The sequence below is a fragment of the Vidua chalybeata genome, chromosome Z (assembly GCF_026979565.1).
Source record: "Vidua chalybeata isolate OUT-0048 chromosome Z, bVidCha1 merged haplotype, whole genome shotgun sequence".
NCBI classification, from domain to species: domain Eukaryota; kingdom Metazoa; phylum Chordata; class Aves; order Passeriformes; family Viduidae; genus Vidua; species Vidua chalybeata.
In genome coordinates this window covers 73,002,520-73,029,974 of record NC_071570.1, presented here as the reverse complement: position 1 = coordinate 73,029,974, position 27,455 = coordinate 73,002,520, and the positions used below count along the sequence as shown (strand labels likewise).

The 27,455-nt window shown below is 52.1% G+C and overlaps 1 protein-coding gene across 2 annotated transcripts; it reads left to right on the top strand.

Moving 5' to 3' along the window:
- The first annotated feature begins 4,421 nt into the window (after positions 1–4,421).
- Positions 4,422–22,577, top strand: LOC128782190 (serine/threonine-protein kinase PAK 3-like). 2 transcript variants are annotated; one of them, XM_053932398.1, is made up of 20 exons: positions 4,422–4,752; positions 5,542–5,579; positions 6,944–7,047; positions 7,437–7,575; positions 7,727–7,920; positions 9,292–9,419; positions 9,622–9,791; positions 10,611–10,685; positions 11,013–11,090; positions 11,364–11,492; positions 12,069–12,210; positions 14,286–14,349; positions 15,148–15,196; positions 16,486–16,595; positions 17,369–17,486; positions 18,317–18,416; positions 18,843–19,039; positions 19,370–19,504; positions 21,015–21,158; positions 22,401–22,577. In XM_053932398.1, exons 1-19 carry the CDS (start codon positions 4,677–4,679, stop codon positions 21,057–21,059), a joined length of 2,091 nt encoding a protein of 696 aa, XP_053788373.1. In that variant the 5' UTR covers positions 4,422–4,676; the 3' UTR covers positions 21,060–21,158; positions 22,401–22,577. The 2 variants fall into 2 exon arrangements, with proteins under 2 accessions (XP_053788373.1, XP_053788374.1); XM_053932399.1 differs by lacking the exons at positions 7,437–7,575; positions 7,727–7,920.
- Positions 22,578–27,455: the final 4,878 nt, after the last annotated feature.

Here is a 27,455-nt window from a genome sequence, read left to right as displayed (position 1 = left end):
CCCCGCCAGAGGGAAAGTGACAGAGAGCCTGGCGGCACCTGGAAATTTGCCGGCAGAGGAGAAGGAGAAAGGGGGGGGTGATGCCCAGCGTGGGAGACGGAATGCTGGACCGACATATCAGCTGTCTGGGGAGTCTGAACTTTTAACCCTTTCCAGGAAATGAGGGCTTTGTAAAATATTGCTCCTCCTTGATTTGTAGTAGAAGAGAGACAGTTCGGGACCTGACATGTTAGAAGAAGAAATATTTAGGTGGGAGGAGATGATGAAGTAGCTTTTAGCTGGACTTTTCTTGTTAGCCATGGACTGAACCAAAATCTCCTGCAATGGAGACTGCATTTGAGGGGGATGCAGTGGTGACCCAAGGAGACCTGCTTCAGCTTCTAAAAGCACCGGAAAGGCAAGAACAGAAGAAAGCTGAGGAGGGAATGGTGATGCCCTCTGTCTTCGGGAAAGAAGATGATTTCTGTTCTTGGACCCTTGGCCCCAGGGGAAAATGGGGGGGACTGTAGTCCCAGGATGAGAAGCTGAACTGTTGTATCTTTGGGTCCGTGGCAAAGCATCCTTAAAGGAGCCCTACGAGCAGTCTGTCCATGCACGGTGGTGACAGCACTGTGACATGGAATGGAGAGTGTCACACTGGCAGATTTTCTCCGGGCGGTTGCCATGTATGAAAGGGAAACACAGATGTGGCAACGGTGTTTCCTGGGGGGTCTGTGGTGCAAGAGAGACTTCTCTCTCCCTTGATAGTTTGAGTATTGATTATCTGAAGGGTGGTAATTTGATCAGGAATCCCGGGTGATGTTTCATGGTGGGTGTTTTAGGAATGGGGAGAAGGAGGGGTGTTTTAAAAGGTCTTCATCCTGGATTTAGTTTATGTGTTTTCTGTATTAGTAGTAGTTTAATAAAGTTTTTTTCCCTTTGTTATTAAGTTTGGGGCTGCTCTGCTCTGTTCCTGATAACACCTCATAGCATTTATTTGGGGAAGATGCATTTTCATGGGGGCGCTGGCATTGTGCCAGTGTCAAACCATGACAGAGATCTTACAGCCAGCAGCTCACGACGAAGGCCCCTCACATCCTCTGCAAACATGACACACGGCAACAGTCAGAGACTACACAAGCAGAGGAATCTGCTGACCTTAAGCCCTTTCAGTTTCAGGCCAGGAGGAACCTGCCCTCAGCTCCTTCACTCCTCAGAAGCCCTGCAGACAGAGCTGGCTTCGCAGCAGCTGCACTAGGCAGGGCGATCCCCAGAAACAAAGCGCACGAGGCTCTCACCCAGTATCGCCTCCTTGGCCTGCGTGGCTGTGCGCACTTGGGCTTCCACACGGCTCCTGGCTATCTCCAGCTCTGATACGTGCTGCTGAGCCTCCAGCAGGCTGCTTTGCAGCCTCTCCTTCTCTGACCTACAAGTTGTGAAGACAAAGAGCAATTGTTCCTGGCACACAGGGGCAGTTTCTCCAGTATGATGTGCCTTAAGAACCCTACACCTTAGTATGGAAAACAGCTTGCATGGAAACTCAGGTACAGCAGGACAATTTTACCACTTCAAATAGCAAAGCAAGCCCCTCCAGGTGACTGGGCAGCCTTTCCTCATGATCTAGCCCAGCACAGAAAGCCCAGCTGAGTTTGAGCTCAGCGGACAAAGCTCAGATTGCCGTTGCCTGACTTATCACACACGGGTGGCTGTGCCCACAAAGTCTCTGCAAACGAGCAAAAGCCCAGCCTCTGCTCACAGCCCTCAGCTCATCAGCACTTCCAAGTCCCTCTGCAGGGGGACAGAACAGTGTTCTCCTGGCCGACCCGTCAATGTTTCATGCTATCCACGGTGTACCTATAGGTACTTTGTTTGCCAGGCACTCTCTAAGTAAAAGGGACTGAAGGAATTCACCAAACGATATTACTGGAGTGAAACCTCCAGCTTCTAGCAACATGAGTAGGAAACCAGAACCAGGTTTTTATCTGAACAAGAACTGTGTAGGAAAAGGAGAGATGGACAGCTATCCTGCCATTTAAATCATTGGAAATTTGTGAACAAGAACACTTCGTACCTTGGCAAGCCTGGAGAGGAGGCACCGGTGCTCGGGGCGGCTTTGTGCCCAGCCAGCTCATGGCAGGGCTGTGGAATCAAAACGCCTAAATCCTGCAGTGCATGGGAAGATTGCCTTCCCGGTCAGCCTGCGCTTAAGCTGTGCTGTGCCCGGGCGCTGTCCATTGCCCTGGCGCTGTGCCTTGCGGACGGTCAGTCCCGTTTGTGGCTCCGCGCTGCTTCGCAGCTGCCCGAGGCTCTCCCCCCTCACAGAGGGGCCCCGCCCCGCCCCAGGCGCCCCCTGGCGGCTGCCCCGCCCCGCCCGGCCCGCGCAGGGGCGCTCCCTTCCCATGGCGCCCCCCAGCGGCAGCCGCCCCTCACTGCAGGCACGGGGGCGGGATCGGGCCCTGCTGCTCGTCCTGGCGCTCGGCTCCCTTTTCCAAGAGCGAGCGCGGCTTGGAAGGAAGCCTTTTCCAACTGTGTCCCTCTGCTTTACTTTGAGGGGGCCGAAAGTCTCCCCTGAAGGTGGGCCTAGTGCGTCCATAAGTGCTGACGCAGCAAAAGGCCCATTTGTTCTCCCACCAGCTGCCACTACTGGCTCAAAAGCAGAGCCCAGCTCTGAAAGGAGAAACAGCCCGCGGCACAGTGGTGCCATCCCTGCCCAGCCGGAGCTCTCTGGCAGAGCAGCAGCAGCAGCAGCAGCAGCAGCAGGGCTTGCCTTGGCTTCACCTGGGAAGCCAGAAGCCTCCATAAATCAGCAGGTTCCCAGGCTGCATCGGCTCCTGATGCTGGGTGAATCCTGCTAGCTCTGACTGCTTCCAAAAGGTTATAAAGGCAGCAGTATAGACATACATGCAGAGCAACCAGCGTCCAATACATGTGTAAAACTATGGGGGTTTGTGTGCTATTATGAGGGCTGTCATGCTGATAGTGAGTGCCTCCTCCACAGCTTGTGTGCAGTACCATTGCTGGGCCACTTTCCTCCCCAAGCAGTCACCCCCAGCTTCGTTCTCTGGCTCTGTTGCATCTCAAAGCTCAGTTGCCCAAGCTCCTGTGTTCCAGCTCTCAGGCTGGAGCACCAACCCGTGCTGTTGCACGTGAACAAATGGTCTGTCTCCAGTTCACTGTGCTGGCAGAAGGCACTTTTGCTAAGACGTAGGATGTAGAAAGTAGAGGAAAAAATTGGTTGGAAACTCTTGGGGTGGGGGCAGGCTGCCAGAGCTTTCTGTTGCTTTCATTTGAGGAAACAGCAGTGTTTTGTGACTGGGGGGCAGAAAATGGTATGCATAGCTCTGTGGAGTGTTTTGTAAGAAGTGCATGCTTGAAACTACTCCCTGATCTCTAGCCCTGAGGGAATGAGGGTCACCCACCAACATTTTAAAGCTTTGGGATTAGGACACTAGGACGGTGCAAATGTGGGGTCTGTAGATGCAAAGGCATTCGTCATCTAATCAGTCATTTCTTGAGCATTGTCCTGACTTCCAGTCTGACACACAGAGGGAATTTGCATCAGGACAATATGCAGCCTGGAAGGAAGCTTCTGAACTTTGGAAGGCTTGTGGTTGCTCTGTTTTCCTGAGCCTGCCTTCCTAAGGTGTGCCCACCAGCTGAGCTATTTGGTCTCTGCCTCAGGGTCTCCTCCTTTTTCGGTGGGACTTGCCCATTTTGCCACATTGGTTTCCTCCCCCCACCAGCTTCTCCGGTGTCCCGCACTGGGATTTGATTTCCTGTTCCTTCTTTCTGGGTGTCCATTAGAGTCAGATCTCTGTGACTCCCAGATGTGTGCCCAAGAAAGCTGCCAGAAGTGAGTCACAGGCCCCAAAGGCTTCATTGAGGTGCTGTGATTGTGCAGCAGCAGTGTGCTGTGTGTGCAGCAGGTTGGTTACTTGGCTTTTTCTCCCCACTTAGGTGTCATTCTTCCTACAGCGAGCCCTACAATTTGCTGGTTGATGTCAGCCATGCAGTAAATGGGCAGGAATGGCAGAGGCATTCCAATGTAGGGAACTCTCCGGGATATTAGCAAAGCACGATTTCACCCACAGAATTTAAAAGCAAAATTAAAACTGGCTTTAGTCAGAAGCACTGCTGGCCAAAAGGGCGCGTGGCCTTTGGTTTCCTCACATCCTGGTTGTCTCTCAGTGTTCAGCTTGGTGTACAGGGTGTATGGGCTTGGTGCCTGTTTTGTGTTACTCTTGGTTCCTTTGAGCTGTGGGTTTTGGACTGCAAGGGGGTTTTGTGCTGCTTTGGGGCAGAGGAGAACTTTCCGGGCTTTTCTTCTGTCTTAGCTGCTGAGAAGGTTGGGTTGCCATGCATGAATTCACAGACCAACCCAGAGCAGCTGCTATTGTGATGTCAGCAGAGGGCTGCCACGTCACAGCGCTGTCAGCAGGAGGTTTCCTGGTGCCCGCAAGGCCTCAGCGTCCAGAGCAGCCCTTGGCACGCTCGTGGCAGGAGGATCACCTCGACTGTGCTGTTCTCAGATTACAGCGGGTGTCCTTTTGCTTCTGTATTTTCTTGCACAGTCCGTAGAGTCGTGCAAGTGTCCTGTTGCTCCCCTTTTTCCTTGCACAGTCTGGGGACTTGTGCAAGAGGGGGGTTTTTTCTATTTTTTTTCCTGGCCTACGGACTCAAGCAGCACTGCTCAAACAATGGAGCGAGTCCGTAGAGCAGTCAGCAGCGCCTTTTCATTGGCGGCTTCTCGGAAAGCTTTTCATCGTTTGACTGGTAAATAGAAGTTTTTCCTTGGGGCAGCACGTTGAAACAAAAATGGCATAAAGATGCCATGTGTTTGGTAAAGCTCCTGTCAACAGCTTCACCTAAAAAGGGGGTGTCTCTTGCCCAGCAGGGTGTGGGAACCTCCCAAATGCAGACTGGGGGAGCTTTGCAGGTGTCCTTCTAGAAACTGTTTGGTTCTCTCCAGAGCTGAGGAAAAGCATCTTTTTTCTGCATACCATCCTTCAAGGACGTGCCTGTCTAAGTGGGCCCCCTGTGTGTGCTACCAGAGCGACTGGCTTTGCGCTGAAGGGCAAAGTGCCGAGCAGTTTGTGTGTGCTCCTGAACCCCGGAGCTGGGCCTGTGCTGTGTCCCAACAGAAGTGCAAGCGCTAAGAGGGGCTTGGTGGGAGCTTTTGTGGGGAATTGTTTACAGCAAGCGTGTGGGACATGCTGCATGCAATTTACAAAAAGAAAGAGCAAGTCCAGGAAAGAGAGGAGAAAAAAGCTGCTTTAGCTGCAGGCTGCACAATGAGCTTCAATGTAGGCACTGACTGCTAAGGAACAATTTGCATCTTCTCAGCCAAGTTTCTAGGTCCTTAGTGGCAAAGCCGAGCAAAAGGTAGACACAGCCTAGGGTTTTGGCCTGCAGTCTCGCTTGCTGTGCTAAAGAAGTGTTGCTCCTGGAGGGATTGGTTGCGAAAGGAAAATGCTCTCTGCTTGGGTGGACTTGTTCTGTGGGATTCCTCAGCACAAACAGATTTCTAACAGCACCTGGTTCATTTTCCCTTGTCCCCGGCAGGTCGCCTCAGACGTGGAAGGAATCGAGTGCACGTTTTGGTGAGTGGGATGGGCACCCTTGACATTCCTGGTGTCTGAGGATTGTGGAGAAAGCTGTGGCCTTGGCCTGTTGCAGTAGAGTGCCAGCAGAAAGTCCACTAAGTCGATGTGTGCATGAACACTACCAAAAGGATTCCATCCGTTTCCTCCTTTTCCACGGAAGAGGTTATAATTAATGAAAGTCAAGCTTTGCAGACAGGAGGCTGCATGCTGATTGTAGGCAGGCTGAAACATCTCCTTCAGAAGCATATGCAATCCCGTCCAAACATTAGTCTCATTAGTGCACTTGAATTGAGTTTGGATGACTGAGCATCCCACTTGTCTCCAAATTCATGACTTCTGCTGAAGAGAGCTGAGGATAGAGCTCAGGAGAAATAAGGTTCTAAATGACAGGTTACTCCCTGTCCCTCACGCTGCTGCCTGTCTGCAGAGCACCTCCTCTGGCTCGCTCTCTTCCTCTGGAGGCTAAAGGGGAGGTGTCCTGTCAAAGGACAACAAACCTCCACGTGTCGTCAGTGCAGGGCCTGAGCATCCTGCACCAAGGAGTGGCAGCTTTGGTTGGTTCAGTGCAAAGCTTTGGTGCAGTGCAGAGCTGCAAGGTTGTGAGCAGGCAGCACTTGCCCTTTGTGGCTGAAGATGCTGTGGGCTGGAGTCCTGCCATGACCTAGCTCTTCAGCCCAGCCACTGACCCGTGGGAAATGGGATCTGAACTTTCCCATGCAGGCACCATTTCCCTGGCATTCTCACAGGGACTGGGAACTTCCCTTGCTGTGAGATAAGCGGTAGCATGATGTCCCTTAGTGCTACTGGTGCAAAAGTCAGCCCCTTTGTGCACAGAGCCTGTGCAGGCTCCCTGTTGTCAGCAGAGGGAGAGGGCCCAAGGCGCAGTTCACCGCCTTGTGGGGTACGGAGGAGCCACTGTTGCCTGCAGGGACCTACCCCTCTCCATGCCCTGTCTAGGTAGCTACAGTCACTGCTTCGACTACACCCTTAACTGTGACATGAGCCAAGTTTGTTGAGAAGAATCCTGAGCTGCTCTGCATGGCAGAGACAAGGTCTGTCTGTGAAGGGCTGGAATGCAGTTCCTATTGGCTGCTCTCCAAGGCCTGAAATCCTGAGGGGAAGCCAGCTGATCAGAGCTGAGCAGGGAAGTATTCCCTGCTTCTACTCAGACACTTCCAGAGCAACTCAAGGGTTAGTTGGGACATAAACACCACCTAAACACCACCTCAACAGCCCCACACACAACACATCTTGCCTTCACATGAGCTGTGTCTCTGCTTGCTGCTTCTGCCAGCTCTCAGGAGCCAACTTCCCTGCTCCTTATTGCTGCTTTGTGGTTTTTCCCTGCCCATTCCTTGCAGGTCCCTCAAGGAGAGGTCCTCGCCAGTCAGGACTCCTCGGTCCAGGCAGGAAAGGCGGAGCGGCAGGAGAGCACGGATAGAGTGCGCGGCGCTCAGGAGTTCAGGTATGTGTTAAGCTTTCTCGCTTTCTCTGAGCAGGGGTGGGCGTTGCTGGGCTTTTGGAGGCCCAGGGTCGAAGAACAAATTTGGCTTTCTCATAGTTTGACTTGCTCAGCACAGCCAGGAGAAGGCAGCCCAGGGCAGGTCTGGCTGCCGACTGACCTAGAGCATAGCTGCCTCCTGGGACTCACTTCTCAAACCTTGACTAAAAGCATTCTGAACTAGATGAGAGTTAAAACAAGGGAGGTTCAGGCTGAGCTTAAGGAAAGAAAAGCATTGACCTGGAAAGACAATCATGCAGCAGAACAAGTGCCTCAGAGAGCATGTACAGTGCTGGTTTTGCAAGGAGACTGTGTTGCAATTAAATGCTTGTTTGTCTGTCCCCTTGTTGTAGATGGAAGCAGTTGTCTGCATTTGAGGGAAAGCACCACTCCTCACTAGAGAGGGCGTTTGAAGTGGCGGCACAGACAGCGGAGGAATCACAGCCTCAGAGGGATCTGCTGAAGGAAGCAGTTCCTCTGGCAGCGCCAAAGGTACGCTCACCTTAATCCTAGGCAGCACCTGTGGGAGAGGGATTGGTCCTAGCCAGGCCCCCCTGAATGCTGCTTCTGGCAGCAAGCTAAGAGCGAGACTGTGTTGTTGTTGTTGTTGTTCCTCTTGAAAAATGGTGCCCCCCACTTGCAGGTTTGCCGCCCGCAGCGGCCAGCCCACAGGGGTCTGGAGAAGCTGCTCCAGGACTTCTCTCGCCAAGGGCACGCACTGTCCCAGGTGTGCAGAGAGAAGGCGGTGCTGGCGCAAGAGAACGCTGCCCTGGAAGCCCGACTGGCAGCCACGGAGCGGGACCTACGAGGCGTTTCAGAGCAGCTGGCAGAGGCCAGGTAAAGGCAGGGAGGGGACATGATTGAAGGTCTGGAATTACAAAGGTGGTGAGCATTATGTCAGGATTTACTGCCTCCTGTGTGCTCTCCTGATGTTTCTCAGACAGGGAGGCAAAGAGACATGAGAAAAAAGTAAAGGATACTGTGATCTGAATGTTATTTTTCTGCCAAATCAAGCTCTCCAAGCTCTTCTGGGTGCCTGCTTGGGACCTCTTGCACATTCCTGTGAAAAGTGCAAAGCAAACCAACTTGGCACTGAATTGAGTACCAAGGAAACCATGCAGATGTTTCCTGAAACCAGAAGTTTCCCTCTGGTTTTGCTTTCTCCTTCGGTGCATCTAAACATTATTTTTTCTTTGCCAAGTAGTTTGACATGGGATTTTCAGAATTCAAGGCTCTTACATGGGAATGTTGTGAGTAGGGTGCTGATGCTTCAGCTGAAGATGGAAGGTCATGCTGAAAAAAAATCTTGAGACTCTTCAGAGCTCACTCTTGTGGAGTATGATGCAGGACCTAGAGTAGCTTATTAGCAGCAGCAGCAGCAGCAGCAGGGAAAGGTCTTGTGACTTCTCAACAGTCTCTAGGGATTCTTGCTGAGCACTGATACTTGCCCACTTGTCCCCCCACCTCTGTAACCTCGGTCAAGGTCCCTTTGGCTGGTCCCTCTTCCTTTTTAAAGAGTGCCAAGTCATTTGGGCACTACCAGCTTAATTACCATAAATAAAGGTAGCAAGTGTTCTTGTTCACAAACTTCCAATGATTTAAATGGCAGGATACCTGTCCATCTCTCCCTTTCCTATATAGTTCTTGTTCAGATAAAAACCTGGTTCTGGTTTCCTACTCATGTTGCTAGAAGCTGGAGGTTTCACTCCAATAATGTCGTTTGGTGAATTCCTTCAGTCCCTTTTACTTAGAGAGTGCCTGGCAAACAAAGTACCTATAGGTACACCATGGATAGCATGAAACATTGACGGGTCAGTCAGGAGAACACTGTTCTGTCCCCCTGCAGAGGGACTTGGAAGTGCTGATGAGCTGAGGGCTGTGAGCAGAGGCTGGGCTTTTGCTCGTTTGCAGAGACTTTGTGGGCACAGCCACCCGTGTGTGATAAGTCAGGCAACGGCAATCTGAGCTTTGTCCGCTGAGCTCAAACTCAGCTGGGCTTTCTGTGCTGGGCTAGATCATGAGGAAAGGCTGCCCAGTCACCTGGAGGGGCTTGCTTTGCTATTTGAAGTGGTAAAATTGTCCTGCTGTACCTGAGTTTCCATGCAAGCTGTTTTCCATACTAAGGTGTAGGGTTCTTAAGGCACATCATACTGGAGAAACTGCCCCTGTGTGCCAGGAACAATTGCTCTTTGTCTTCACAACTTGTAGGTCAGAGAAGGAGAGGCTGCAAAGCAGCCTGCTGGAGGCTCAGCAGCACGTATCAGAGCTGGAGATAGCCAGGAGCCGTGTGGAAGCCCAAGTGCGCACAGCCACGCAGGCCAAGGAGGCGATACTGGGTGAGAGCCTCGTGCGCTTTGTTTCTGGGGATCGCCCTGCCTAGTGCAGCTGCTGCGAAGCCAGCTCTGTCTGCAGGGCTTCTGAGGAGTGAAGGAGCTGAGGGCAGGTTCCTTCCTCCTGGCCTGAAACTGAAAGGGCTTAAGGTCAGCAGATTCCTCTGCTTGTGTAGTCTCTGACTGTTGCCGTGTGTCATGTTTGCAGAGGATGTGAGGGGCCTTCGTCGTGAGCTGCTGGCTGTAAGATCTCTCAGCAAGCAGCAATGTGAAGACATGGCTCAACAGCTCCGCTGGGCAGAAGAGCAGTGCAGCAAGGCTGTGAGACTCTGGCAATCTGCTGAGAAAGCGAAGGAAAGAAAGATCATGCAAAAACTGGTAAGAAACAATACATCCCTGAAGTTTTCAGGCAAGTTTGGAGGGCTGGCTTAGCAGAAGAGCAGCCTGAGTCAGTGACATGGTGGCAAGCATCTGCTGTAGGCTACACGTTGCTGGGCCGGGCAGCAGAGGGCTTCAAGGGCTCCTACTTGAAGGCCTGTGAAGACCCAGAGGACAATGCTGGGACAGTATATGCAGCCACAGGTTGAGCACGGGCATAAGCCAAGTTCCCCAGGAGGCTGGGTGGTCGCCACCCAAAGCATGGCAGCGAAGGGGCAGCGTCTTCCCCACAGCCTCGTGCCATGCAGCAGACTGCTGCTGACCTTGCTGCCAAGTGCAGTGCCAGCAAGTGGCTTCCTTGCTTTCTGTCCTTCCACAGTGGACAGAAGTCTTCCCTTTGAGCCTGAAGCAGTTGCAACAGGCCCCGTGTTGCTGGTATTTCAGCTGGTGGCCTGTCTTGTGACTGGGTCATCGAGGTGCTGGCCTCATCCTCGTCCTGCAGTCCATCTGCAGCTTTTCCTTGATCAAAGGGCAGGGGGAATTTGAGAACAGAGTCTCTGAGAACAGACAGAAATCCTGAAGAGAGGGGGGCCAGGAAACAGGCAGCCATCAGAGCAGGGAAGGAAGGTGACCTCTCCTTTCCTTACACACGTTGGGCCTCCTCCTAGGTTTCTTGTTAGGGCAGGAGTGCTGGAGGGCACAAAGTCACTAGTGTGCACTCTTCAGGTACGGGGGTTGTTGGAGGCATGGAGCTTCTATTTCTTTTCTTTGGGGAGCATTGCTGGGACTTCATCTGGAAGTGTGTCTTCCCCTCATCAGGCGAGACAACAGCTGGAACTACAGAGGTTGGAGGCGCAGAAGAAGATGGAGCAGCTGGAAAAAGCCCTGACAGAGGTACAGAGGGGACAGAACAGGCTGCTTGAGATGAAGCAGTAAATTGCCATCATGCAGCCTGGATGAGGAAAGATAAGAACCAGAGAGAGTCAAGAGGCACAGAGTGTGAAAAGAGAGCTTGTGTGTTGTTTTGGACTCCTCTGGGCTCCTTATGAGCACTGTTTCTCTGGACACTGTCTGTCTGGGTGGCATTGTCTCTTAGCTGGCCCTTGGTAAATACAAGAAAGAGAACAAACTGCTTTTGGAAAGCGTCAGCACGTCAGTCTTGGTTGCCACACAAGTGATGTGTGGGACATTTAAAGCCGTCTTCTCTTTGTTTCTGTGCAGCTCCAGTGCCAGAATGCTGCTCTGTGTGATAACATGTGCCAGCTGAGGCAGGAGCTGAACAAGCTGAAGAAAGGGCAGGTGAGCCTGACTAGCCAGGTAGCAGAGGGAAGGACAGGGATGGGGGCATGAACTGGAGATGTCAGGAAAGGGGAAGCAAGGACTACTGCAGGCACTGGAAGCACAGAGCCTGGCAGGCTCCAGTGCTGAGCAGCAGGCAGAAGAGCTAGGATGGAAGGGTTAGAGCTGGGTAGAGAAGCAGAAGGAAGTGGCTGAACACAAGTGCTTTTGAGACTGCAAAAGAGGAAACTTTTGCAGTGAGATTGCAGATGCCAGTAAGATTCCTCTTGACAGAATATCAAGCTGCAGGCAGAGCTGCAGGACGCTCAGAGGAAGATGAAGGCCATGGAGAAGAGGCACAAAGAAGAAATGGAAAGGATGCATAAGGTCCTGCTGCAGTACAGCCCAGCTGAAGAAAAGCAGGTGAGTGAAAGAGCAGGAGGCACTGCAGTCGTGCAACAAGTGGTCTCTGCCCTTGCTGCCTTTCCCCTGCAGAGCAGCAGGTGGATGGGGGCAATGTCTCTGACGGCCATGCTCTGTGGTCTCCATGGCAGCTGGTCAGAAGGACACTTACTGGGCCGCTGAATCTCAGCTGCTGCCCTGGGCAGCAGGGCTAGTGCTTTGGCCGGTGGGCCAGCAATCCTCTGAATGTATTTCTGCTGGCCTCTTAGTGCTCGCTTTGTTTTTTGAGGGGTTTGCTCAGGCGAGCATGGTGACCCACACAGATTCTGAGCAAGTTGTCCCTGTCCATGGTGAATGCAGTCCTCAGAACGGGGTGAAGTGTGAAGTTGTTCTTTCCCTTTTGCAGTCTCTACTACGGCTGACTGTGACAAGCTGTGGTCTCTGACTGCTCGTTTGGGTTTGACTGGAGGTGGAAGAGTTGGCAGCTCAGCTTGCAGCCTAACAGCAGTGCTGTTCCTAAGGGCTTGCCTTTGAAATGCTCTGTCTGGGGCATCTCTGCCAGGCACCTTTCTGACACACACAAATTTCTTGTTCCAGATGGACGCAGGATCTGCCATCAAAGCTGCCGCTGCAGCAGCATCCTCCGAAGAAGCCTCCTCTCCGCAGCCCGAAAACCCGAGCGTGAGCAGTTCGGCCCTCTCAAGCCGGGAGAAAGAGAAGCAGTTCCTGAGGCTGCTGAGTACGTCCTGGGGATTTCTTGTGCCATCGAGCAGCGCATTATAGTGTGTGCCTCAGCATGAGCTGTAGCACATGTTCTTCCTCGCTTTGGTGTCAGACAGACCTTTTGGACTCCCTACAGAAGCCATTGTTGTGCTCGGAGGCAGCCAGGGAGCATTTGGGGCGTTCCTTTTGCCTTTGAGGGCAGCTGGGCGTGGGTGGGCTTTGCCTGAGCTTCCCTGTGCAATAAAGACAAAAGCAGGGATTGTGTCCTGAGCCGCAGTAGCCTGCAACCTATGCAGTGACCGGGTGAACATGTGTGTGCTAGTCTGGCCAAACGGATCAGAACAGTTGGCTTCCTAGATTCCCTTTAGACTCCTGACTTGTCAGCAGCCTTTGGAGACAGAATACATCAATGAATTTGATTGGCTGTGCGGCTTGTTTAATGCTGGTGTTGTTTTTATGACTCTTAGTACTTCTCCTATTCCTTCTACAGTTGGTTTTGATAAGAATCCTCCATTTTGGTTAGCCTGGCCTCCTTGAAATGAACATCAGGTGACAGCACAATTAAGAGAGGAAGAGGTCTTTTCAGTACGCCCTAAAAGTTAAAAAATTATATTCTTAGAAGAATCTTGAGGAATCAGAGAGGAAGAGTTCTTTTCAAAGTGCCCCAAAAGAAGCAAAACAGGATACTCTTTTTACAGTCCCTCTTTGATATCTTAGTTGTATGCTTAGGAAGATGCATCAAAGAAGGAAGCCTCTGCTGCATGTTCCTCTGGTACCAGGCACGCTGTACTGCTACTGCCCGCTGGTAAATACTCCTGGAATACTAAGCATTGGCCTCAATCCCTGCACAGATCGTACTCTAGGAAAGCACACCAAGGCCTTGCTGATTCTGCAGTACAACTGAGTTGCTTCTTGCCACTGGTAATAGCTGCCAGTGCAGTGCAGAGAATAAGCGGTCAGGTACAGAACAGAGCCCGGTTTACTCAGCGTCTGCCACCAGCTGTTGGGACAAAAGGTGGATTGATCTACTGCTCCGTGGGTCTGAAGTCAAAGACAATCATGTTCTGTCTTGAGTGAGGTCAGCAGCTTGTAACGGGGCTCAGTCTGGCTCTGGCTTCTTCACAGTGGCTGTCAGTGGCCATTTGTGGGCTTTGCCGAGCTTTTTGTCATACCTGCCCTGCCACTGACAGCTGGTGTGACTGCAGAGGCTGGAGCCTTCCTTAGCTGTGAGGTTGCAGCTGCCATCCCGTTGCTGCAGCTTTGCCTGGACTGATGAAAGGATCAGCATCTCATTTGTGCAGGTGTCTGTGTCACGGCAGCGCCTGAGGAGCGGCGCTGTCCTTGTTCCCCGTCTGGGCTGTGCCCATTTGGGAAGATGGGGCACGTGGGTGGTGTCCAAGGGGCTGAGTCCAGTGCCAGTGACTGCTGCACGCCAGGCTGAAGACAAGGACTTGTAGTTCTTCACTACATGGGGAATGGGCAAAGTCATCTTCAGAACTTAGCCTGCTCATCAATGAAGAGGGTCCTAATTCTTAGAGCCATTGTTCTTGGTTATAGCATGAGCTGCTTCTCTCTAAAAATGTCAAGGCATTCTTTAGGCAAACTGCTGAGAGGTAGAGAAGGTGCCCTCCTCTGCCAGAATTCACTTTGCAATATTCTTTCTGCTCTGGAAAAAACAGCAGAAAAAAATTGATAAAAATTCATCCCAGATCTGAGGGTGCATTGAAACTTTGGAAGTATGAAAGCTTTTGTTGAATCTCACAAGAGAGTGTTTCTTCCCAAGAAAATGAAGTGTCCTGATTTTCCAGCCCTCCTTCCTGTTTCTGGATGACAACCACTTGCCTTGGTGCCTGTCCTTTTCTGGTCTCTGTCTGCTCTGATGCTTTTCCCATGGGCTTAGTTTCCTCTCAAGGCAACCCTTCAATGGAGTGTGGAGAATCAGGCTCTGTGCAGGCCAGGTGTGCTGCAGAGCTGCCTGTCTTGCTGGGGCTGCTGTTGTTGTTCTTGTTGATGTGAGTGAAGCTGGGTTTCAGATCTCCTGGAAGTCAGGATCTCTGTTTTGAAGTGTGCTTCTTGCATTTTGTTTTTCAGGGCGTGAGGTGAGTGTGGGAGATCCAGAGAAGAAGTACACTGGATGGAGACCTATTGGCAGTGGGTGAGTGCACGCTTACTTCTACAGAACCATGGGCCAGGTATTTTGGTGCTGCAATATCATGTGGGAAGTCAGGCAAGCTGCAAGCATCTTCAGCCCCTGGCTTTAGTCTGTCCCTGTCTCAGTGCTGAGGCAGTACAAGGCATCATGAAAGATCACTGGATGCTGACGACATCTTGCCTGCCTCAAGGAGCAGGACCTGGAAGCCTTCCTGTCCCTCAAACACGTGGCACCAGTTTGCCTATTTTCCCAGGAGACATGGTTTTGTAGGATTCAAAGTAATTTGGCCACACACATGAAGGAAGAAGAACCTGAGAGAGCAGTGTCCCACCTGATAGCTGTCAGATAGCAGCTGTCAGTAGCATTTCTTAGTAGTATTTTGCTGAAAACAACATTCTGTGGTCAGGAAAATAAGGAAGGCTGTGTGGAGTTGCCTGAGTTTGGCAGGTAGGATGAAAAGAGAGTGGTGAGAAGGCCCAGCAGGACTGTATGTTTCATTGCCTGGAAAGGCACGCCACAGGCACAGATGCCAGAAGGAAAAGGCGAAGAAAAGACCCGCATGCACAGTCTAGTGTGTACATTTGAGATTTGTAGCAGCCCTTTCTCTTCCGGTTGCACCCAGCTTTTCCCTTGGACACTCTGCGTGGCAGAGGGCTGCTGGGCTGCTGTGCCTTTGGCTGAAGAGTAGACAAAGCCCGGTGGTTTTGAGACACTGCAGGCAGCAGAGAGCTCCTGCCTGGGCTGCCTTTTGCTTCTCAGCACTGACCAACTTCTCTGTTCTTGCCACTGTTCTGTTTCCAGGGGGTTTGGAACCGTTTATAAGGCCTTCAACGCTGCCACAGGACGAGCGGTAAGTGCCAACAGCCCATTCAGATTTTGCAGCCCTTGAGTGCTTTCCCTTGTGATGTGATCCGTGGCCAAAGCTTTGGGCCGCCTGACTCTTTGCTGCAAAGGCTGTCCCACAGAAGCAGCCTGTCCAGAGGCAGGCTGCAAAATGCATTTGGGACAGACTTTGTCCTCCCTCCCTACCTGAATGAATGCAAGGATGGCGGTGGTGCCTTTCAGAGAAGGACACGCTGGCTTGGACTTCCTGGATAAACATGCATAGATTAGCAGATGGCAAGAGCCGTCATTCCAGCCCAACTCCTCTTAAGCCCAGGTTCAGACACAGATAGGATTTCCCATTGTTTTCCATCACGTGGTTCAGTTTGAAAATATAATGCAAGTCCTAAAGAAGGAGAGATCTTGTTTGGAGCACAGTTTTGCCTTTCAGTCCTAGGGAACCTAGTTCACACACACACACACACACACACACACACACATGTGCGCAGATCAATGAGAAGAAATTGATGAAGAGCCTTAAATAATACAACCTTGTGTTGATCCTGTGTTGAAGACATGGTGTCTTGGAGAGTGCCGCTGCTCCTTGGGACGATAAGTTCATAGTCCTTAATTCTTGTTTTTGGCTCTCGGCAAATACAACTGCATCTTTCTGGTAGTTCATTATCCACCTGCAGTGCTGCGCTCAGGAACTGCACTTGGAGGGAGGTGGAGGAGGCGTCCGAAAGCCTGAAGCCCTGCTTATGACCTGCTGTGCATCCATAGGGTACCACATAAAGGGTTATTCATTCTTAAAGCCACTAAAGAATTACAAATGACAATAATTCCACAGTGTAAACCATGTCCAAGATTGTTCTTCAGAGTTGCGAAGCCCAAACTGAAGAAGTTAGGATGTGCTAGGATTGTAACTTTACTTTGAGTCGCCTTGGAGTTTTTTTTTGGACATCATGGTCCCTGTCATGTAGGTGTGTGTTTCCTTTGGCACCCAGTCAAGAATGGCAGCCATCTCCAAAAGGCTGGTGAAAGCCCCTAGAAATGCTAACGTATTTCCAGTGGTTTCAATTTACCTTCACAGGAGTAAAATTACTTTTGGCTTGCAAAACATGTGTGAATGATAATAGTAGTGATAAACAAAGTCTGTTTGAGAAGTCTGCAGGTGCAGAGAGTGCTGTTAGCGCTTTGTGGTTGATGGTTTAGCGTCCATTTCTACCGAGGTGACAAGGCATCCAGGCCCGTGAGTGCACGGAGAAAGAGGCTCTCGTAATGTCCGCTCCTGATGGCTTTTCAATGTCATTGTAGGTGGCCATAAAGCAAATTAATCTCCAGTGCCAGGGCTGCGAGGATGTGTTGAAGGAAATCCTGGTCATGAAAGAATATAAGAACCCGAATATTGTCACCTACCTAGAAAGGTAAATATTCTGGCAGAAAATGGATCTTTCAATTAACATCAATCTAGTCCTGCACAAGGCATGGGAGGAGATTGCATTTTGTCCCCATGAATGCTTCCTGGCAGAAATAGCTTGAAGATCGATCTCAGAAACCTGGCTCTCTTACTAAGCCAGCAGCATGCATGTTCACTCGCTGCATGTTGTTTTGCTCTTTTGGGGTGTGATTTCTTCCACGTGTCGAGGAGAAGTGCCGAGAAAGCATCACAGAAAGGATTTCCCTTGCGCCATTCCCACTGGTTTCCATTGCCTTTCCATGCCAAAAGACTAGGCTAGGAGAAACATAATTTGCCAGGTTTGAAATTGTTTTTCCTGTTTGTGACTGTCCTTTCTGCAAAGTTTTCCAAAGGCTGTTGGCAGTGCTGCACACCCACCTGCCCTTCACAGTAAAAGCTGTGAAGACTGTGCCTCCTTGCTGCTGGACTTAATGGTGCAATTTGTGTATGAAGATGATGAAGCAGCTGCCGGGATGTGTCCGCTTCCAGATTAATCTTTGCCATCACAAAACTGGCCTTTTCCCCTGCTTGCCACCTAAGCCGCCTCCTTTTCCACGGATGTGCCTTCCTCATTCAGACGGCACAGATGGCAAGCACTGGATAGCCTGGGTGGAGTGTGTCTTCATTTGATTCTGTCTTCATTTACCAGTGACCTGGAAACAAAACTCAGCTGCAGTCTTTTCTTCATCCGGCAATTCAGCTGTGCACATTCAGCTCCACGCTGTTGCTTTCATCTTGCAGCTACCTTGTCAATGAGGATGTCCTGGTGGTGTTGGAGTATATGGATGGAGGCTCCTTAGCTGATGTGGTCAGCATGAAAAGGATGGCTGTAGGACACATAGCAACAGTGTGTCGGGAGGTAAGGGGCCCTGCTTGTGCTTGGGATGGCTTGGACAGGCTCGTCCCTCAAAAGCGCTGCAAAGCGAGTGATTCCATGTTCAGAGCTTTCTTTCTGTGTTGCTCTTATGCTTTGGAGAAGAAAGAGCATTGGGAGTGAACTGCCTGCCAGTGTCCCTGCCCTTACTATAGTCTGTTCTTTACTCTTCTAGACCATTGCTGAACTCCCTGTCTCGTTTTCATTTGTATTTTCTGTTCTGCACTTTGCCTCTCCAAGCCTTTGCCCAAACCCTTTCTGCATTGCCTTCTTTGCCTGTAAGTGCAAAGGTGCTGGTGTCCAAGTTTTAAACCAGCGGCAAAGCCAAAGAGAGACTCATCTGTCACAGTCCCAACTTCAAAGGATGGCACGGCACCCACCATGCTGCTTGCTACTGAAAACTGACAAATGAGCTCCTTCCAAGTCTGCTGTCGAGGAAGCCCTATAACCCTTGTCCTCCAGCCTCCCACCCAACAGTGATCCCCTTGGTACCCAAGGGAGGAACTTTTTCTCTTTTGGCAAACCATTGCTTGTCCTCCAGACAGGGAGAGCGCATCCAGTGCAGCAGGGATCATTCTGACTGGCTTTGCAGGGGACAGTCTTGAGCAAGGACTGAGGTTTCCCTCTCAAGCGCTAATATGCCTTGCCTTGGAAAGATCGTGCTCTCCTCCTAGTGTTGCAGCAGCAAGCACTTCCTCTTGCCAGCGCTCACTGCTCCTTTGAGATCTGTGAATCTTCAGGAGCAGTGTCCTTTTGGGTGTGATGAAATCAGATCAGGCTAACTTTTGGCCTCCTGTTTCTTTTTTCTCTCCCAGTGCCTGCAAGGCCTGGCTTTCCTTCATGCCAACCAGGTGATCCACAGAGACATCAAAAGTGACAACATCCTTCTGGGCCAGGATGGCTCCGTCAAGCTGGGTGGGTGTTCTGGGTCAGGCGCAGCGCTCCGGGGAGGCGGTGTGGGGCTGCTTTTGAGCGGCTGCCGGGTGCCCAGCAGTGGCGCTGGTGAGAGGGCAGGGAGCACTCTGCGAGCCCAGGGCGCAGCTGTAAGGGGCTGAGTGGTCTAGAGAGCAAGAAGGTAGCAAGAGTAACTTTGGTTTGTGTGTGTGTTCCTTCCAAAGGGAGAGAGCTACAGTGTAAATGTTCCGGTGCCTGAGGAAAAGCCAGGGTGGGAATCCTGGGGGGGTTGCTAAGTGGACAATTGCCCATGTCCTTGGCTGCAGCCCTGAGGAATGAGAGCCCAGCTGCTTTTCCAGCTCGATTCAGCACTGCATTCTGAGACGGAGAGTGAGGAAACCTTTTCCTTGGTTCCCTACTTGAAGCAGTGTTTGTTTTTCTCCTCAGCCGATTTTGGCCTCTGTGCTCCACTCAGCCCTGAGCAGAGTAAACGGAGGTCGATGGTCGGGACCACTTGCTGGATGGCACCCGAGGTGGTGAGAAGAGAGCCATACGGCCCCAAAGTGGACATCTGGTCCCTTGGCATCGTGGGAATAGAAATGGCCAAAGGAGAGGCTCCTTATATTCGGGAACCCAGTGAGAGGGTAAGGTGCAAATACGCTCAGAGAGCAGTGTCCTTCTCCTGTGTGTCCATTAGACAAAATCCCATGCCCACAGCTTAAAGTGCTTCCACCAAGGCCCACTTCTGAAAACGTCCTTGGGGCTGGCATCAGCTGTCAAGGCAAGACCTGTTGCAGCTTGGAAGAGCTGGGGCTGCACTGGAGCCTTTTTTCCTTTGGGAGGGAAGGCTCATCTCTAAGCATCTGCTAGGCAAGAAATTGCCACTGCAGACTGGAGCTTAAAAGATGGGGTCTAGGTGAGCACTGAAGGGTATGGAAGAATCACGTAGAGTCTCATGTTTCCTTTGGCTCCAGGCTAACTACCTGATAGGCAAGCAAGGCGTACCAGACCTGCACAAGCTCAGGCTGCCCTCTGGCTTGTGTGAATTTCTGGGCTGCTGCCTGCAGATGGATGTGGACAGGCGAGGCTCTGCCAAGGAACTTCTGCAGGTACAAGGCAAAGCGGCTGCAGCCCAAAGAGCTGTTCCCTGTCAGGGTTTGTTCCTCGGCCAAACTCCAGGGCTTCCGATGGGCCCCCGCACATAGTAATATCCACTCTGGGTGCTTTTCCAATGAAAACCAAGCAGGATCCAAGACTGGGTGAGATTAGAAGGGACCAGTGAAGGTCATCTAGTCCAAAACCCCAGTCACTGGCAAAGACATCTTCAAGTGGATCAGGTTCCCATCCAAGTTGACCTTGAATGGTGCCAGGCCTGGGGCTCCTCCCAGCTCTCTGGGCAGCCTGTGCCAGTGTTTCAGCACTCTCCTCGTAAACACTTTCTTCCTTAGAGCCAATCGAGTGTCTTGTAGTTTAAAACCATTCACCCTTGTCCCCTTAAAATTTGCCTTACTAAAAGATTTGTCCCCATCCTTCTTAGAAGGCCCTACAAATATTGAAAGGTCTCCTTGGGGCTTGCTCTTCTCCAGGCTAAACAAGCACAACTCTCCCAGCCGTTCCTCAGAGGAGAGCTCCCAGCTTCTGGTCATTTCTGTGACCCTCTTTTGTTCTCAGGTGGTGTATTCATGTTTACCTGGTAGCAAAGGAACTGAAGTATTGCAATGCCAGGGACGGGGGCTTGAAGAACACAACAAAAGCAGTCTAGAACCAAGCGGTTCTAGACTGGTCCGTGGGAAGGCAGGGGCTGTGGGGGAGCTCACTGTGAGCATCCGAGGGCACTCAGCTTGTCCCTCCTGCCCCAGCCTTAGAGGTTTCTGCCAGGCAGACGGGGACAGCTGAGCAGGAGTTGTGCCAGCCCCATGTGCTGCCTGGCCCGCTCAAGTAGATGAGAATTGCTGCGGCTTTGCTGCCAGGTTTTGTGGCAGACAAGGAGCTGGTGACCAGGCCATTTCCTTGGCTGTTCCTGCTGAGAAGGAAGATGCCAGCCAGCACAGGAGCGGGGGGCATGCCAAGGCAGACACTGCTCTTCCTGCAAGCCAGAGCTCAGCCCAGCTGTGCCCTGCTGCTTGTGTCCTTGCTCCTGGCTTGCTGCTGAAAACCTGCGTGTCCAGCGCTCCTGAGAACAACACGTGCGGTCAATAATTTCAGAGCCCTTGGGAGTCTCTTGAGGACTGCCCAATGCCCCACATCTCCTTTGGACACTCAAATAGCCCATGTCTGTAGAAAAGAGGAGCTGGAATAAATCTGTTGAGTTTCCTGAAAGGACCAAAACCTTTGGACAGCAAGCAGCAATCCCACAGTGCTGTCAGGACAAAAATGCCAGCAAGTGATGACACCTTGAGGAAGGGACTAGTGCAGTTCTGGGCCATGTTTGCCTGTGCTAGCAGCACCCTGGACATGAAGGCTCATGTGCTGATGGTGCCCTCAGGCCGCCTATGTTTGTGTATTTCTGGGGGCTAGAGGAATCCAGCTTGACCCTGTTAGGAAGTCAGTTTGGAAAAGAATGGTTCCTTTTTCCTTTGTCTCTTTTAATTTGGTTTGTTCCTTTTCCCCTTTGGGCAGCATCCATTTCTCCAGTCAGCGGAGCCTCTCTTAAGCCTCTTCTGACAGCCTGATCGCTGTCATCCCTGCAGCCAAGTCATGCAGGAAGCAAAGGAGACGACAAGGACCACTTCAGCACCTGGAGAACTGAACCTGTGAGAACAGGTAGAAATCCTGGGGGGAGAGGAGCCAGGAAACAGGCAGCCATCAGAGCAGGAAAGGAAGGTGGCATCTCCTTTTCCTCGCACCTGCTGATCCTGCTTTTGAATTTCTGCTTGGGACAGCATTGCTGGAGGGCACAAAGTCACTACTGACGTGCACTTTTCAGGTGGGGGGTGGTGCGAGGCATGAAGCTTCCACTGATTATTTGGGGAGCTTGGCTGGCACTTCATGTGGAAGTGTCTTCCTCCCCTCACCAGGAGTCGGAAGGGCAGCGTCTGGAGGCACAGCAGCTGCTGGCACAAGGGGAAAATTTTCTGGCAGAGGTACAGAAGGAGCAGGAGAACAGGCTGCTTGAGATGAAGCACTAAATTGCCATCATGCAGCCTGGGCAAGAAAAGATAAGAACCAGAGAGAGTCAAGAGGCACAGAGTGTGAAAAGAGAGTTTGTGTGTTGTTTTGGACTCCTCTGGGCTCCTTATGGGCACTGTTTCTCTGGACACTGTCTGTCTGGGTGGCATTGTCTCTTAGCTGGCCCTTGGCAAACAGTGCTGGAGAGATTTTTGTGTCTTCAGGGAGCGGTCTGGTGAGAGGCTACCAGAGCGCAGGTTTGAGGAAGGCAGGAATGGCGCTGCAGGCCCAAAGAGAAAGGGAAGCCCAGAGCTTCCCCTCAGAAGGAGGGAGGTGCCACGGGAAGCCCCTGCAGAGCCAGGCTGGAGCTGTGGGAGAGGGCTGGCTGTCAGGCTGCTGAGGAGGTGCCTGAAGCTGCTGAGTACGTCCTGTGCATTCCTTGTCCAATCGAGCAGTGTATTATAGTGTGTGTGCCTCAGCATGGGCTGTAACACACGTTCCTCCTCCTTTGGTGTTGGGAGAGACATTTTGGACTCCCTACAGAAGCCACTGTGGCGCTTGGATGCAGGCAGGGAGCACTTGGGGCATTCCTTTTGCCTTTGAGGGCAGCTGGCAGTGGGTGGGCTTTGCCTGAGCTTCCCTCTACAGTAAAGACAAAAGCAGGGATTGTTTTGGGAGCAGCAGATGGCTGGGACCTAGCCAATGACTCAGAGAAGGTGTGTGTGCTAGTCTGGCCACACTGATCAGAACAGTTGGCTTCCTGGATTCCCTTTAGACTCCAGACTTGTCACCAGTCTTTGGAGACAAAACACTTCAGAGAAATTGATTGGCTGTAGGGCTGGTTTCATACTGCTGTTGTTTCTATGACTGTTTGTACTTCTATTATTCCTTCTACAGATCACATGGGCCCCTGCCATCTAAATCCCAACTCTAAGGGCTTTTCAAATGAAAAGGAAGGAAACTTGCAGCGAAGCAATCGAGGAAGCAGAAGAGATGACCAGGACCACTTCAGGATTACTTCCTCCAAAGGCAGCTTGGAGCTGGACTCACAATAAAAGTCCTATACACCCCCAAGCCTGCTGGACGATTCCCTTCCTTGTCAGCCATGGAATAAGGCTCTACGTTCCCTTCTGAATTGGCCATTCTTTCTTAAAAATGGAAAGTCCCTCTAAAGGGCATTCTGGTGTGGTTTGGATTTGGCAACAATCTCCTCCATTTATCAGCTCCAACCTACACTGCCTTTGGAATGCTGTCCATTGGCTAGCTTTTTCCCCAACCATGGATTTCTGGATGAGGAAGAAAGGGCAATTGCATTTCCAGCCAAAACTCAGTGAAGAGCAGGGCAGCCAAAACATCCTGTGGAGATACAGGCTTTCAACTGGGCACATAGAGGCTTTTGGTTCCTGCTCGGTGTAGCCGGCACGTCTCCTCTGTGGACTGCTCCTGCCTCCCACGTGGCCATGGCTAATAGGTACAAGGCTCTGCAAGTGGATCGAAGAAGGTGGGCACATCTGCTGGCAGTACAGGAGAGCAGAGAGGAAACAGCCTGGCAGGACCCTGGCCAGCAAGGCAAGGCACCCGCTGGACCTGCTCTTTGTCAACAGAAAAGGACTGGTGGGTGATGGCACGCTTGGGGTTGTCTGGGCTTCAGCAATCATGACAAGTCTCTGTGCTTGGCTGGGTTTGTTCCTCTTTCTGTGCTTTCTGTTGTCCCTGTGCTCTGCAGTGTCTACCCAGGGCTGTGTAGCTGCGTGGCACAGCTAAAGAGCAGGAGGGCCTCATTTGTCTGCCCTTTGATATGGCTGCTCACGGCAGCCTTTTCAATCTGCAAGCTCCATCTGGAGAGTGACTTCCCCCCTGTGTTTGGTCTCGGAGGCCAGGGCCTGTCATCTGCAGTCTCAGGTGGCATTGAGGGCTGCCCAGTGCCTCAGGCTGCTGTGACCCTACCGCAGAACAACAGGAGACAGTGGCAGGTGGTTGTTTCCAAAGTCACATCCTTCAGGGGCGGTGTGCCATGTGTGTCCTTTGTCCAGCCCAGCCCCAGACCTAGGGATCAGACGCAGGCGCTGCTGCTGCTGCCACTGAAGTCAGCGAGGATTTGGTGGTTGGTTTCCATCCCAGCAGAACTGGTCACTTATGAAGCCGGCTGCTGATGGCGCCCTGCAGATCTCTGGGCTGCACGGCTGTGAGGGAGCTGTTCCTTGTTGTTTTTCTCCATCAGGGAAAGCTGTGCCGGCCAGGTGTGCGTCTACAGGGCAAACAGGGAGCGCGCAAGTCTCTTCCATCTGTGTCTGCTGAGAGTGATGATCTTTGAGATTAAGTGGCACAAAGTCAATTGCTTGTTGTCCCTCTGTGGGTATCCATGTTAGGTAATGCTGCTAAATCTGCCTGTAGCACAGCAGCAGGGGAAAAAGCCTCTCAGCTCTGCAGGTGCGATAAGCTGCCATTGATGCGCAGAAAAACTGCATTTTGTCTTTATGAGGAAGAGAAGAACTGGCTTAGCAGCAAGAGAAGGTGGAATGGTTCTTCTGATCTTTCCTTCTGCCTCGTACAGGCAGATCTCTGTGGCTCATAGGTGTGCCCCTGACTGGCAGTAAACGGGGGAATCCCCAGAGCCATAGCCAGGTTGGGCCATGAGATGCCGGCTCCAACTGGGAGCACAGCCCTGGGTGGGCTCACCTGCAAAGTGTGGGCAGACTGTGTCTTGGAGGTCGGTGCCACAGGCAAAGTCCATCAGTTTTGCCTGTCCGGTGGCCAGCTCGAGGAGGATGTTCTCTGGTTTGATGTCCCAGTGCAGGACCCCACAGCTGCTGCAGTATTGCATGGCCTCCAGCACCTGGAGGAACAGCCCCTGCACCACCTCCTCCGACATGGAGCCCCCATGGCAGAAGGAAATCAAAGAGGTTCTAAGACTGCTCAGGGCGCTCCATCACCAACACGAAGTTGTTAGGGAGCTGACACCAATCCAAGAGCTGAACAACACCATGGAAGCCAGTGGACACCTTGTCCAGCAGCTCGATCTCCACGGGCACGCGGATTCCATTGGGCTGCAAGAAGACCACAGTGCCGTCAGTGGGGCTGATGCCGTGCCAGGGGTCTGGAAGCCCTCACCCAGCCCAGGATGCTCTGAGCCCTCCACTGAGCTCACGCCAGCTCTCTCCTGAGGCGTCCTGGCAGCTTCCACTCTCCCGGGCCTCAGCTTACCCCGCCCGTCATGTGCTGTTTTCTGCCGCTGGCCCAAGTCATTCACCAGCTCGCCCTAATGACGGATGCAATCTCGCGACACACATTTGATGGCCACCTGCGAGCCAATGGGAGCAGCGGGCTGAGCTCAGATCCCACCCTGGCCAGCCCTGCCTTCCCTCTCCTCTGCCCTCCCCCTACTCCGCCCCTTGCCAGCCCCACCACCCACCGGGGCGTTGTCCGCCAGGCACGTCCCCAAGCAGACGGTGCCCAAGGCGCCGCGGCCCTGCAGGTAACCCAGCGGAATCGCTCCTGCAGGGCCTTCCCTGCAGGCGAGGTGCGGCTGTTGGCGTTCGGGCCGGGGCTGGGAACGGTCCCCGACCTCCCCGCTACGGCCCCCCAGGCACCTCGGGCTGGGCATCCCCATCTGAACAGGGCACTGGCATCGGGCTGGGCGGCCACGCTGCCGAGCGGCAGAGCTCAGTCCGGGGAACCTGCAGCGGAGGCGGGAGTGAGGCCCTGCCGCGCGTGTCCTCCGCGGGCCCGAGAGGAGCCACAAGCGGAGTCGGGGCCGGAGTCGTGACAGACGGAGCTGAGGGGTGGCGATGCTGCCCAAGGCGCAGCTACTGAGGCCTGCCCGGCAGCACCACGGGCAGTACGGCGAGGGCCACCAAGGAGAAAGCGCTGCCGACTGCTCTATGGACTCGCTCCATCATTTGAGCAATGCTGCTCCAGTCCACAGACCATGAAACAGAAAGGGAAAAATCACCCACTTGCAAGAATGCCCAGAGCGTGCCGTGAAAAGATTAAAAAAAGGACTCTTGCAAAAGTCCCCAGATCATGCAACTAAAATGGTAAAATAAGGATGCTTACATGAGTTTGCAGACTATGCCAAAAAAGGAGGATAAAAGGACACTTGCATGAATTCTCGGACTGCACAGCAAAACAGGGGAAAAAAAGAAAAGAAGGACACCGGCACAAATCCACAGAGTGTAAGGACACCTGCATGTGTCTGCAGACCCTATGAGCACAGAGAAAAAAAAAAGGATGCCTTCAGACACCCTGCTGGGCAAGAGACACCCCCTTTTTAGCTGAAGCTGTTGGCAGGAGTTTTACCAAACATATGCCATCTTTATGCCAGTTTTGTTTCAATTTGCTGCCCCAGCAAAAAAACTTTTACTTACCTGTCAGACCATTAAAACTTTGCGGGATGACACCAACAAGAATGCCCTGCCAACTGCTCTGTGGATCCACTCCACCATTTGATCAGTGCTGCTCGAGCCTGCAGGCCAGGAAACAAAGATGGAAAAGGAACCCATTTGCCCCAGACTGTGCAAGGAAAAGGGGAAAAAAGGGACACATGCAGCAATCGGCTGACTGTATAAGAAGAGGGCAAAAATAAAAGACACCTGCACATGTCTGCAGACCCTAGAATTGCAGCTGAAAATAAAAGGATGCCTGCATTTGTCCACAGACTTTATGGCATCAGGCGACAAAAAGGATTCCTTTGACAGGGCGCACACTGTACCAAAGCAGCACAAAACCCACTTGAAGTGCATAACCCATAGCTCAAAGGATCCAAGAGGAACGCAGAACAGGCACCAAGCCCACACACCCTGTCCTTTGGCCACCAATGCTTCTGACTAAAACCAGTTCCTAAATTGGAATGCCTGTCATTCCCGCCCGTTCACTGCGTGGCTAACATCAACCAGCAAATTGTAGGGCTCACTGAAGGAAGAACGATTTTTTAGCGGGGAAAAGATGCCGACTAACAAATCACCCATATGTGTTTGCATGACACTGGAGCAGCGTTTATGTTGGCAATATGGCAGGGACACGTCCTCTGCACGGGGCAGTGCCCGCGTCCTGTGCATGGCAGGGGTGCCCTTGGAGCAACCCTCACACAGTGAGGGTGCACCCATGGAGGCATTTGCCCATCCTCTCCACTTCCACCAGCTCCCAAGTCAGCCCTTCTCTTGACAAACTTCTCCGTCCAACACTGAGCTCCTTGTGCCTTTGCCAAAACCCACTCCCGTTGGCTTGTGGGAAACCTGCAAGGTCAGATTCCCCATGGATGTGGGTTTGAAATCTCTGTCATGCCCACGATGGGTACGTGCTGCATAGTACTGCATTTTTCAGTCATTTGCTGCTCTCTCATTTCCGGCCTGCAGGAGCTGAGTAAATTGATCCTGGTTTTCCTGAGCTAACTTAGTCTTTTCTTTTCGGGGCCATATAGCTCACTGAACCACAAACTTCACATCTACTGCGGACAGTTGCAAGCACCAAGCAGAGCAAACGATCCAAAGTGCAGTTTCTGAAGAATTCTCCTCCGTCATTTCATTCTAGACTTCCTCATAACGTGCCTCAGTACCTCAGGTTTCCAGTCTCACGGGTAACAGGAGAAGGCCGCAGGTCAAGAACAGGAGTTCAGCCAATGGCTACAGGAAGCAGAGGAATTTGCAAGGCAGGTGAGTGCTGGAGCTGATGGAGGCCTGCCAAGCTGCCTGCTCTTGTCTTGCTGCTGAAACCCTGAACTTCAGTGCTCCTGAGAACAGCACTTGGGCCTAAATCCCACTGGAATCAGCATTTCTTAGAGGGATTGGCATTTGCTGAGGAACGGCCTACACTGCTCATCCTCTTGGCAGTTAACCCAGGCCATGTGTTAGAAAGGATGAAGCTAAGTGAGTCTGTGGAGTTTCCTGGGAGGAACAAAGCCCTGTGACAGCAAGCAGCATTCCCAGGCTGCTCTCAGGGGAAAATCCCAGCAAG